Below are 12,157 nucleotides of genomic sequence, written 5' to 3'. Positions count from 1 at the left end.
CACTTTGGGAGGCTGAGGCAGGTGGATCACTTGAGCCCAGGAGTTCAAGTCCAGCCTGGACAACATGACAAGTCTCATCTCTACAAAAAATACCAAAAAAATTATCCAGCTGTGGTGGGCACCTATAGTCCCAGCTACTTAGGAGATTGAGGTAGGAGGATTGCTAGAACCAAGAGGTCAAGGCTACAGTGAGCTGTGATTGTACCACTGCACTCCAGCCTGGGCAAGACCCTGTCTCAAAAAAATAAATAAAATAAATAAAAAGTAAATAAAACTTTCTTAATTTACCAATTAAAAAAAAAAAAAAGAACACTTAGCTTTTCCTCCTTGCCAGCAGAGGGCAAGTTTCATGTGATACTTCATGTACTCTGTGTGTGTGTGTGTGTGTGTGTGTGTGTGTGTGTGTGCGCGTGCGCGCGCACATGTGTCTCCCTCTTTCCCCTTCTCTTCTCCTCTTTCTCTCTTCTTCTCTCCCACTTTCTCCCTCTGTCCTTCCCTCCCAGGGTTACACATTATATTTACAGATCCTAGTTAGGAAAGTGATTCCATGAGGGCAGAGAGTAGCCCTGGAGAATGCAGGTATTTTTTTCCTAAAAAAAACCAAATACATTGATAGAAAGAGATCTAGCTCTCTGTGGCATCCTGTTCAAAGAAGAAAAAATAGAAGGGAAATTACTTCCCTGTGCTCTGTTTGCTGCCCTGAAGCCCCTTCAATTTTCTGATAACTCAAGTTTTCTATGCACATCTGGGGGAACTGAAAGTAGCCTAAGATATCTTCTGGGTTAAATGTGGAGCAAACAGAAGTCACATTCATGACTTTTAGAGAATTCAAGCGGTCTGAGGCATCTAAAGCAAGGAAATATATTCCAAAAAGACCCATCAAAAGATCCCACAGTGAAAAAACTCATTTGGTGACCTGATGTTAAATCCCACTTTTCGGAAACAGGAAGATCACTTGAGATTGGGAGGTTAAGGCTGCAGTGAGCTGTGATTGCACCACTGTACTCCAGCCTAGGTGACAGAGTGAGACCCTGTCTCAAAAAAAAAAAAAGCCCACTTTTCGGCTGGGCAAAGTGGCTTATCCTGTAATCCCAACACTTTTGGAGAGACTGCGGTGGGAGGATTGCTTGAGCCCATGAATTCAAGACTAGCCTGGCAACACAGCAAGACCCCATTTCAACAACAACAAAAAAAGAAGATTAGCCCAGTATGGTGGCATGCCTGTAGTCCCAGCTACTCAGGAGGCTGAGGCAGGAGAATCACTTGAGTCCAAGAGTTCGAGACTATAATGAGTTATGATCACACCACTGCATTCCAGCCTGGGCAACAGAGCAAGACTCTGTCTCAAATAAAAATTCCACTTTTCTTTTCTCCATTTCTGCTGACAAAGTTAGACAACAAGAAAGACCACTCTGACTCCTCAGGACATACACTCCTCTCCACAGGTCAGCAGCTTACCACGGGAGGAAGCTGTAGAACCAGCGTCAAGCCCTGAGTAAACAAGAAGCAAGCCAGGCGCAGTGGCTCACGCCTGTAATCCCAGTACTTTGGGAAGCCAAGGCAGGCAGATCACGAGGTCAAGAGATCGAGACCACCCTGGCCAACATAGTGAAACCCTGTCTCTACTAAAATACAAGAAAAAGTTAGCTGGGCGTGGTGCGCACCTGTAGTTCCAGCTACTCGAGAGGCTGAGGCAGGAGAATTACTTGAACCCAGGAGGCGGAGGTTGCAATGAGCCGAGATCGGCCACTGCACTCCAGCCTAATGCCTGGCAACAGAGCGAGACTCTGTCTCAAGAAAAAAAAAAAACAAGAAGCAGACACCTCCACCCTGGGCTCTGAAGACACTGAGCACACTCAATTGCCACCCCCACCAGCCCACTCCCACTCAAATGTCTTGCCTTCTTTTCCCATAAAGCACATACCACCTCCTAACAGACTATATGATTCAATTTCCCCACCTTCCTGCTAAAATGTAGGCTCCACAAGGTCAAAGTCCTGTGTCAGACACACCACTGCCTGACACTTGCAGAAGCTAAGAAATATGTATATACTTATATACACATATTTATATACATATTTATTTCTATATGTATTTATATATATTTATTTCTATATTTCTTGAGTGGTCTTATTTTTTAATGTGATCATGTATAATATTAAAATAAAATGTATATTTCTATACATACATATTTCTATATTTATTTCTATATGTATATAGAAATACATGCTTATTTCTAAAAAATATATACGTGTTTTTCATTTTTATTTAGAAATAAATATATATAAAAAATATGTGTGTGGGCCGGGCGCAGTGGCTCACGCCTGTAATCCCAGCACTTTGGGAGGCCGAGGCGGGTGGATCACTGGATCATGAGGTCAAGAGATCGCGACCATCCTGGTCAACATGGTGAAACTCCGTCTCTACTAAAAATACAAAAAATTAGCTGGGCACGGTGGCGGTACCTGTAATCCCAGCTACTCAGGAGGCTGAGGCAGGAGAATTGCCCGAGCCCAGGAGGCGGAGGTTGCGGTGAGCCGAGATCGCGCCATTGCACTCCAGCCTGGGTAACAAGAGCGAAACTACGTCTCAAAAAAAAAAAAGTGTGTGTGTATATACATATATATATATATATATATATATATTTTTTTTTTTTCTTTTTTTTTGAAATGGAGTCTCACTCTGTCGCCCAGGCTGGAGTGCAGTGGCACGATCTCGGTTCACTGCAACCTCCGCCTCCTGGATTCAAGTGATTCTCCTGCCTCAGCATCAGGGGTATCTGAGACTACAGGTGCATGCCACCATGACCGGCTAATTTTTTTTTTTTTTTTTTTTTTTTTTGAGACAAGAGTCTCACTCCATCACCAGGTGCCAGGCTGGAGAGAAGTGGCGCGACCTCGGTTCACTGCAACCTTCGCCTCCCGGGTTCAAGCAATTCTCCTGCCTCAGCCTCCCAAGTAGCTGGGACTACAGGCACGCGCCACCACGCCCAGCTAATTTTTTTGTATTTTAGTAGAGACGGGGTTTCACCATGTTGGCCAGGATGGTCTCAATCTCCTGACCTTGTGATCTGCCTGCCTCGGCCTCCCAAAGTGCTGGGATTACAGGTGTAAGCCACTATGCCCAGCCAGAAATATTTTTTAATAAATGTCACAGAGATAGGTGGGAAAGAGTGTTTTAATATTACACATGATCACGTTAAAAAATAAGACCACTCAAGATCGCCTATGTTGTATTCTCACCAAAACACTGAACCTGAAAGAAGCAATGAGGAAACAGTCAGACACTTCCAGATCTTCGGACCTCCTACAAGATGACTGGCCTGGATTCTTCAAAAACTCCAGAGTCATGGGGAAAAAAGAAGGGGAACTGTTTTAGACGCACAGTGACTAAAGAGATGGGACAATCAAATGTAATAGAGGATCTCTAACTGGACCCTTTAAACAGCTGGAAAGGACATTTGGGGACAACTGGAAATATCTGAACATGGACCATATGTTTGATACTATTACTGTACCTGTGTTCAATTTTGGGGATGGGAGCATAGGATTGTGGTTACATAAGAGAATGCCCTTTTTCCTAAAAGACACACACTAAAGTATTTAGGGGTAAAGTGCTACCATGTCTGCAACTTACTTTTAAATGGTTCAAAAAAAATGTTAAGTATTATTTATAAACAGAGAGACAGGCCGGAAGTGGTGGTTCATGCCTGTAGTCCCAGCACTTTGGGAGGTCGAGGCAGGCAAATTGCTTGAGGCCAGGAGTTAGAGACCAGCCTAGCCAACATGGTGAAACCCCATCTCAACTAAAAAAATATAAAAATTAGCCAGGCATGGTGGTGCATACTTATAATCCCAGCTACTCGGGAGGCCAAGGCAAGAGAATCACTTGAACCCAAGAGGTAGAGGTTGCAGTGAGCCAAGATCACACCACTGCACCCCAGCCTGGACGACAAAGTGAGACTCCGTCTCAAAAAAAAAAACAACAAAAAAAAACAGAGACAAAGGACAAGTGGTAAAATGTTATCCCTGCTGAATCTAGGGCACATTCATAGTCCTTTCAACAGTTGTGTAAGTTTTAAATTTTTAGCAAAAAAAAAAAAAAAAAAAAAAAAAAATGGGGCAAAGGGAATTAAAAATAAAAGACCCAGTGCTAGAGAGACAGAGAGTACGGAGTGTCAATGGAAGAGTGGACAGGCTGGGAGAGGAGGGACTGTGCCAGAAAATACAGTATGATCCTGAACCCCCTACCAGGGCCTGGAGTGCACACACCCACCTTTCCTTCCCTGTCAAAGCCCTACTCACCCATTTAGGAACTGTTCAAATCCTTCCTACTCCAAGAAACCTCCCCAGCTCCCCACTTCGTAGCCCCCACTTACTCAACTCCCACCATCTCCCACTGTACATGCAACATCTCCTGCATCACAACCATCAGCATGAGCCGTGCTCCTGTGCATGTGGCACAGGAACCAACCAGAAGCCTCTCCATCCCAGGCAGGGACCAGATCCCTACTTTCTGTCTCTAGCAGAGTTAGCACAGCACTGAGCCATTGCAGGTACCCAAGACAGATCTGGAGCAAGAACTTTCTGTCCCTCCCATGCCATCATGTCTAATAAGTGAGATGACAGTCAGTATTTCTCATCATCAGACCACACTACTTCTGTTCTGCATGGTGGGCCATGGTAAGTACCATAATGAGAATCCAGTCAATGCTACAGAGCTCACTGCTGGTGTGTTCCTGTCCTTGGGAAGGCAGCGGTCACTGCTGTCTTGTCTACCTGCACCACAGCTTCCAACATGAAAGAAACACTCCACAAATGGTGAATGGCTGAATGAACAAATACCTATTCCATTTTCAAACACATATCATAAATAAAAAGTAAGACAAATGAAAGTATAAAATCTGCACAGGCACACAAACACCAAATAAGTGTAGTCTACCAGACTTAACTTTAAAGGTCTTTTCCAATTAGTGAACTCAAAATCTTCTGTGTTCTAGCACAGGGGTCCCCCACCCCTGGTGTGGTACTGGTCCATGGCCTGTTAGGAACCAGGCTGCACAGCAGGAGGTGAACAGTGAGCGAGCATTACTGGCTAAGCTCTGCCTCCTGTCAGATCAACAGTAGCATTAGATTCTCATAGGAGTACAAACCCTGTTGTGAACTGCGAATGTGAGGGATCTAGGTTGCATGCTCCTTATGAGAATCTAACTAATGCCTGACGATCTGGCATGGAACAGCTTCATCCTAAAACCATTCCTTGCTTTCTGCTCCAATCTGTGGAAAAATTGTCTTCCATAAAACTGGTCCCCACTGCCAAAAAGCCTGGGGACCACTGTCCTAGCACTTTAAAATGTAAAGTTTGCTATTTTCTGATGGCTATGACCTTGGCTCAGATCTGAGAAATATATCACACACTGAAACAGTGTCACTGGGCCAGGGCAAAAGTAGGGGCCACATGCCTCAAAGCTATTGACAAGGTACTATGGAATGAATGAATGTTTGTGTCTCCCCACCAAAATTCACATTTTGAGGCCTACACCCGAATGTGAGAATATTAGGAGGTGGGCCTCTGAGAGGTGCTTGGGTTGTGATGGTAGAGCCCCCATGAATGGGGCTGGTGTCCTTATAAGAAGAGAAAGAGACTCGAAGACCAGAAGAAGGCACCTGTCTGCAAACCAGAAAGTGAGCCCTCACCAGACACTAGATCTGCCGGCACCTTGGTCTTATAACTCCCAACCTCCAGAAGTCTGAGAATTAAATGTCTATTGTTTAAGCCCTCCATCCTATAGTATTTTTATGATAGCAGTTCAAATTAAGAAACAAGGGATGGGGGAAGGGACCATGAGAAGCTTGAAAATGCTCCTCAAATGATTCTGATATACACACCAGGGACGCACTGAGCTCTGAAAGCCCAGGGAGGATGAAAGCAGCAATGTTGACCCTGAACAAAAGAGGAACGAAGGGACCCTGATGGATCCCATGAGCCTGAGCTGGGTGCATAAGACACAGTGTTGCCATATGCCAGGCACTGCTGGGAAGACATTCCACTATATCATTTATATTTATTCTCATGTAACATAGCAGCTACCCAGAATCACCAATGTTGAACATACTTTCCACAAATGGTTCAATTTAATAGAGGAATCAGGTGTGCCAAGAAATAAACGCTGTGGCTAGCCACTCCACCCTCCACACCATCCCCCCTCCCCAAGAAATGCCAGTCTCTGGGGTTAAAAAAAAAATAGTAAGTTACTAGAATCTCACAGTTGGAGAGCAAATGTGATCATTACATAGCCCAACCCACTATCCTGTGCATTCCTTCCTTCCACAATAACACTAACAATTCCTGTTGCCTTATTAAATACTCTCTCATATCACGCTCAAAGCAACCCATGGGAGGTTGCACAGCTCTGATGATCTGCCTTACTGTGAGTATAAATCTGTTCTACTCTTGAGTCCTAGTGTCCTTGAGAAGACAAGAGGCCTTCTGCGTGGAGGCCTTGGACATAGGTAAAGTCCCCATTACCCAGATGTCTCACCAAATCACAGGTATTTGGCTGCTCTTTGATGAACCACCACACAGATTCCAACAAAGATCACGAGGAGATGCTTCAACAAGCTCCTTACCAGAAGCAAGAAAGCCCTCAGCTCTTCTAACTACTCACTCAGCTATTGGGGAAGTGGTAGAAATTTCTAAATTGTTGTCAAGGCAACCAAAGCCCAAATATAAATCTCTTTGGGATTCCATCAGGAAGCAGTTTTTAAGTGCACGCGCACAAATACCCAAGGAAATAACAAAACAAAGGTCCCCTCCTTCTCTTTCTTCTCCTCCCCACTCTCTCCCATCCTCCTGCTTCTTGCCACATGGTGATGTGTGTTAAAAATGCATACTGGGAAACTTTCCACCTTTGGGGGTGAAGCAGCTGCTGCCTCAATATTGTTTTCGTTAGTTTTTTTTTTGTAACATACTTTGCTGTTTTTAAGGGTGTTGCCTTTAAGCTCCATGTTTCATAATACCGGTTCAGATCACAAAGTGGAGCGAATGACACTTTCCTGGTAAGAAAGAGGTTCATGGGGTCCTGTCCACGGTGCTTTCCCCCTGTCAAGCGCACCCTCCTGCATGGCTGACTTCCATAGGTGACGGGGCTTAGGCCAGGAAAGGGCGTCCACAAAGGCTTGCTGAGCTGTCCCTATGTGGAATAAACCTGAGAAAGTCCATACATGAAATGCGAGCCAAGAATTTATAACAGATAACATAAACAAACCCAATGCTCTTCAGTCCCTGGTTTTCCAAGAACACAAAGCATTCAGAGAATGTTCCACAAGCCACTGTCCATCCCATGTGGGAGCATTCACCAAAAGAAGTAAGATCAGACATTCCTAACATGCCAGGAAGACAGGAAAAGCTCAGGTAGAGAAGACTTGGCACCTGGCCCAGTTTCACTCCTACCTCCTGCAAATGACTCTAATGTCAAGAGGTAAGACCCCGATCCCATAGATGGAGGAGGAGACTACAGCAAAGAGTGACCAGCAGGGAGCCTGTGCTGAAAGTTCTCACTGCCCATGCCTAAACCAACCTGTACCTCAAATGGGAAGCACATCCCCAAGTCCTCACTGAGCACTACCAGACACAAAAAGACCAGCCCCTCAGCCTTCCCAGTGAGACAGTGAGATTCTGTTATGAAGTCTATGTTCTCTATCAGCTTCTAAGGGAAACCCAACAGAAAGTGATTCTAACAGGGACAAAGAAGATGTGGTTGTTAGGGTCTTGGCCCTACCAAGACTTCAGGGAGGTGCCTTATGGCTGAAAAACAGGAAGCTGAGTGCCAGCCACATGCAAAACTTCACCCAGAAGAGACAGACCTCCCTACGAAAAGAACAAAGGAGCCCAAGGTTCCTGTTAAAATGTTGAAAGAGCCTGGGCAACATAGGGAGACCCTGTCTCTACAAAAATAATCAAAAGTTTAGCTGCACTGGGTGGGGCACACCTGTGGTCCTAGCTACTTAGCTGAGGTGGGACCATCACCTGAGCTTGGGAGGTTGAGGCTGCAGTGAGCCGTGATGGCACCAATGCATTCCAGCCTGGGCGACAGAGTGAGACCCTATCTCAAAAATATACATATTTTTTTAAAGGACTTTTGGACTGAGCACTGCCTGACCCACAGGGTCTCTCCAATCAAGAGAATAAACCTAGGCTGAGGCAGGAGGATCCACTGAGCCCAGGAATTGGAGGGTGCAGGGACCTATGATGGTATCTCTGCACCCAGCCTGTATGACAGAATGTGACACTGTCTCAAGACAAAAAGAGAGAGAGAAGAGAGTAAACCCAAGACAGTTAAAATGGCTTTGATCTCCCTCAAATGTTATCCCACCCAGAGAACCAGCCTAATTGGACGAGTAGCTAGAAATCCGACCTGCTGTGCACATCTTACCCACAGAAGAGATAGCCAAACGAGGGAATGTGACAAATCTTATTTAGTGTGGACAAAAGGTCATTTGGTCTTTCAAATAAAATGTCCTCTGACTTCAATCAAACTGAAACTTACAGCCACCTTCAAAAAAAAGGAAGCCACAATTGTGGTGTGATATGATTGATGTTTCTTTTTTTGAGACAGAGTCTCACTCTGTCACCCAGACTGGAGTGCAGGGGCGCGATTTTGGCTCACTGCAACCTCCGTTTCCCAGGCTCCAGTGATTCTCCTGCCTCAGCCTCTGGAGTAGCTGGGATTATAGGCATGGGTTACTACCACCTGTCTAACTTTTTTTGGTAAAGACACGGTTTCACCATATTGACCAGGCTGGTCCCGAACTCCTGACCTCAAATGATCCACCCACCTCGGCCTCCCAAGGTGCTGGGATTACAGGCATGAGCCACTGTGCCCAGCATGATTGATGTTTCAAAGCCTTCCGCCTGCCCAGAAACCTCTTCTTTCTCTGCTTTGGCATGGTTCTCCCAACTCCAGCTTCAAATTCCTACCCACAGAACTGGCAAAGGTAAGGCACTGTCTGCAGGAAGCCACTCAAAGAGTGTATCATTCTTGGAGATAAAAGAAGTAAAGAGATTTCCTCCAGCTGCCTCCTCTTCCAGGTTTGCTAATTGCCACCCTGAACTCATGTTAGTAGGAAATGGTAGCACGTATCTTAAGAGATCAGCTGGTATAGTTCTTTGCCTTAAGAGGAAACATGTTATTATGCCCATTTCATAGATGAAGCCACTGAGTTGCTTTGCTTAAATGACACAGTTCGTTGGTGGGAAAGAATGAGAGCCTGGATTTCCTGTCTCCTGACACAGGGTTCTTACCACTTGATCAGTGTCCTGGTAGGAGGATATAGAGACCTGTCCCTAAATACCAAAATTGAAAATAAGGGGTCCTCTAATAGGGCAGGGCTTAGACCACCTCAGTAAAAGACAAGAGAAAGAGTTTAAGAAAAAAAGGCAAAAACGTGTCCTATTTCATTTTTCCCAAGGCCAATCCTGACAAACACAGCACACATCAAGGCTGCCTCTTCATTCCTTGGAACATGACATTCCTTCTAAGTCTCTGAAGGCCTTCCCTGAGGCTGAAATGGCTCCTCAAGAGGGAAGCATGGGATTCCAGGAACGGATGTCTGGACTATATTAGAGGGCCTGGGGAACAGGGAAATCCACTTCTGCAACACCAATAGGGCAACAGAGAAAGACCAGACTAGACCCTGGCTGTGGTTGAGCAAGTGGGGGTAGGTAGGGATCTCCAGGGACTACCAGGGAGGGCAGGGCCCTCCCAGATCCTCTGGAATTCTAGACCAACTGGACAATCGAGTTAGGGTAAAGGATGGCTTTGGCAGAGGCCGGTGATGGGAGCCGGGGGAGGGAACACAGTCCTGCCAGAGGTTCCAGAAGAACCTAGAGGAAGCCTAGAAACGCTGGCACAATTCAGTCCTCACCTAAATCATTTCCTCTTTCAACAGTTCTTGTACCCCCATCTTGACAGATCAGTTCGCACAAGAATGCGACCCTTTCGCTGCTCTTTTTTAGGAAATGGTTTTCATGAGAGACCAGCTTTGCCAACGACATGGGCGGGTACACCAGGCGCCCCTGCCAAAGGCTGCTGAAAACGCCCTTCGAACCAGCTCCTCTTTTAGAAGAAGGAATTCTGAAATGCGATGTGGGCCCCCGAAAGGAAGAGACCCTACATTGATCTGGATTCCCAGTGGCTGTTCGCCAGCGGCTCCCCTGCGTCCTCGCCGGGTCCCCTGCCTGTGTCCCCGGGCCGCCCGGATTCACTGCTTCTTCGTTTCTGGCGGCTTTAAGCCTTCTTCGGGCTGAGAAAATCCCACTTTGGGAGGAGTGGTGGTGGGGAGGACTTTCCCAGCCTGCTTCTTTGATCTGCAGCAGGTAAGTTTGCAGGGCGCGCTCCGCACAGGTCACTGCCTCACCTTCCACCCTAGTCGCGCCCTCGGCTTTCACCCCCTTGGTTGGGATCGCTTTTGGTTTTATTTTTGTGTTTTAAGTGAATAGGGGGCAAAAGAGGACTCAGCGACTTGCCCGAGCAACTTAAACTTTCTGCCGGAAGGAAACTATCAAAGGCGGAGGAGAAAGCCCTCGGGGTCCCAGACCCGCTGCCACTGCCGGGTCCCCGCCGAGGGTCCCAGCAAGGCCATCGCAGATCCGGAGACGCGGGAACGGAGAGGAAAGAGCGGAGAAAGCCCAGGGCAGGCTCGAACCGGACCCCCGCAGGGCGAGAGCGGGGGCGGACCAGAGGGTCGCAGGGACGAGGGGGACGTGGAGAACAAGGAGGGTGCGGAGAGCAAGGGACGCACAGACTAGGGGAGCGAAGGGACCCGGGGAACCAGGGGGGGGCGCGGAAGAGGGGTCGGGAGCTACGAAAGGGGTGCGGAGAGCGAGGGGACCGCGGGGACTGAGCGCGCGGGGTCGAGGGGAGCGAGGGGGCACGGGGACGGGGGCCGGGGTCCCCCGGCGGGTGGCGGCCAGGACTCACCCCCAGAAGGCACACTTTGAGCTCCCGTATTGCCATCATGTGCTCGCGGCCGGACCAGGCCGGGGCTCAGCAGCATCCTCCGGGGCCGCCGCGCCCGCGCCCCGCCGGCGTCTCCCGCCTGGGTCCCTTGCTCGCGCCGCCAGCGGGCGGAACCGCCGCTGCTGCTATTTCTGGGCCGCCGGCCCCGCCGCGGTGGGTCACGTGTCCGCCGGCCGGCTCCTCCCGGGCGCGTCGGGTCCAGGCTCGCCGGCCCCCAGCTCCCAGGAACGCCCCCGGACGGCGTCAGCCACCCGGGGACCTGCGGCGTCGCCGGCGGATTGCCTCCGCCCTCGGACCGGCCCCGCGCGGGCCAGGCTCCCCCAGCGCCCTCCAGCATCAGCTCTCCCTACCCCGCCTGGCCGCAGAGTCCCAGTGGGAAGGAAGGACGGGACAGACCCTGCGGAGACCTGGCCCCACGACCAGCGGTTCCCTGCAGATGCCATTCTCATCCGAAAAGCGGATGCTGTCGGCCGACGCCGTTTGCTGTTTGTGTGGCAGCGCTTGGAGGTCTGCGGGTAGTCCCATCCTCAAGCGACATTCTGGGTCCCAGGCAGAAGTCAGGCCACTGAGGGGGCCGCAGTGAGGACAGGGGTGAAGAGAAGGGGGTTAACTTTTCAGCCTGCCTTCTGGACGTTCCTAATACCCAAGCTTCCATCAGCTCTGCCAATTTCATTTTTCTGTATGTAGCTGAAAATGATTCTAGAAGGAAAACTGGCTCTCCCGTGTCTGAAACAGGAAACTGGCATTCTGGAGAAAAACTCTCTCAGTAGAGCAAATCCTGCGACTTGTGTACGGGGCAGAAATCCAGCCCTCTGGAGTACAGGTAGAAACATGGAGATCCCAGCAGACCCCAGCATCCTTCCTAACTAGGAAATTCGAAGAGGCTGTGGCCGCACACAGTCAGGGGAGGCTTGGGTAACTGTTCTTTTCTCCATGTATGGCCTAGTGCACCTCATCCACTCAGATGACTTCATTCGTTGCTGCTACACAAATGTCAGCCTTTTCAATGTAATCTGTCTGAATATTCACTGGCATTTCAGATGGGAAATGTTGTTTTAAAAACTGATTTTTTAAAACTTCATCTCCTATTTCAAACTCAGGCCTCTCTCCTAACCTTCCAATTTTAATCAATGGCAT

General features: G+C 48.3%; 1 protein-coding gene across 1 annotated transcript in view; it reads right to left on the bottom strand.

The window, feature by feature from the left end:
- RAB31 (RAB31, member RAS oncogene family) overlaps positions 1-9,117 on the bottom strand; it is a 155,017-nt gene extending 145,900 nt beyond the window's left edge. Inside the window, exons 1-3 of the mRNA XM_064378949.1 lie at positions 8,980-9,117; positions 6,972-7,192; positions 6,542-6,593 (exon numbers count right to left, since the gene is read on the bottom strand). Coding sequence (XP_064235019.1) covers positions 6,542-6,593; positions 6,972-7,192; positions 8,980-9,117 — 411 coding nt within the window. The remainder of the gene's footprint in view (positions 1-6,541; positions 6,594-6,971; positions 7,193-8,979) is intronic.
- Positions 9,118-12,157: the final 3,040 nt, after the last annotated feature.

The sequence above is a fragment of the Aotus nancymaae genome, unplaced genomic scaffold, assembly GCF_030222135.1.
Source record: "Aotus nancymaae isolate 86718 unplaced genomic scaffold, 86718_ANA_hifiasm-v0.15.2.pri h1tg000020l, whole genome shotgun sequence".
In the NCBI taxonomy this organism is placed as follows: domain Eukaryota; kingdom Metazoa; phylum Chordata; class Mammalia; order Primates; family Aotidae; genus Aotus; species Aotus nancymaae.
The sequence above is the reverse complement of the archived record's forward strand: the minus strand, read 5'-3'. Positions and strand labels throughout refer to the sequence as shown.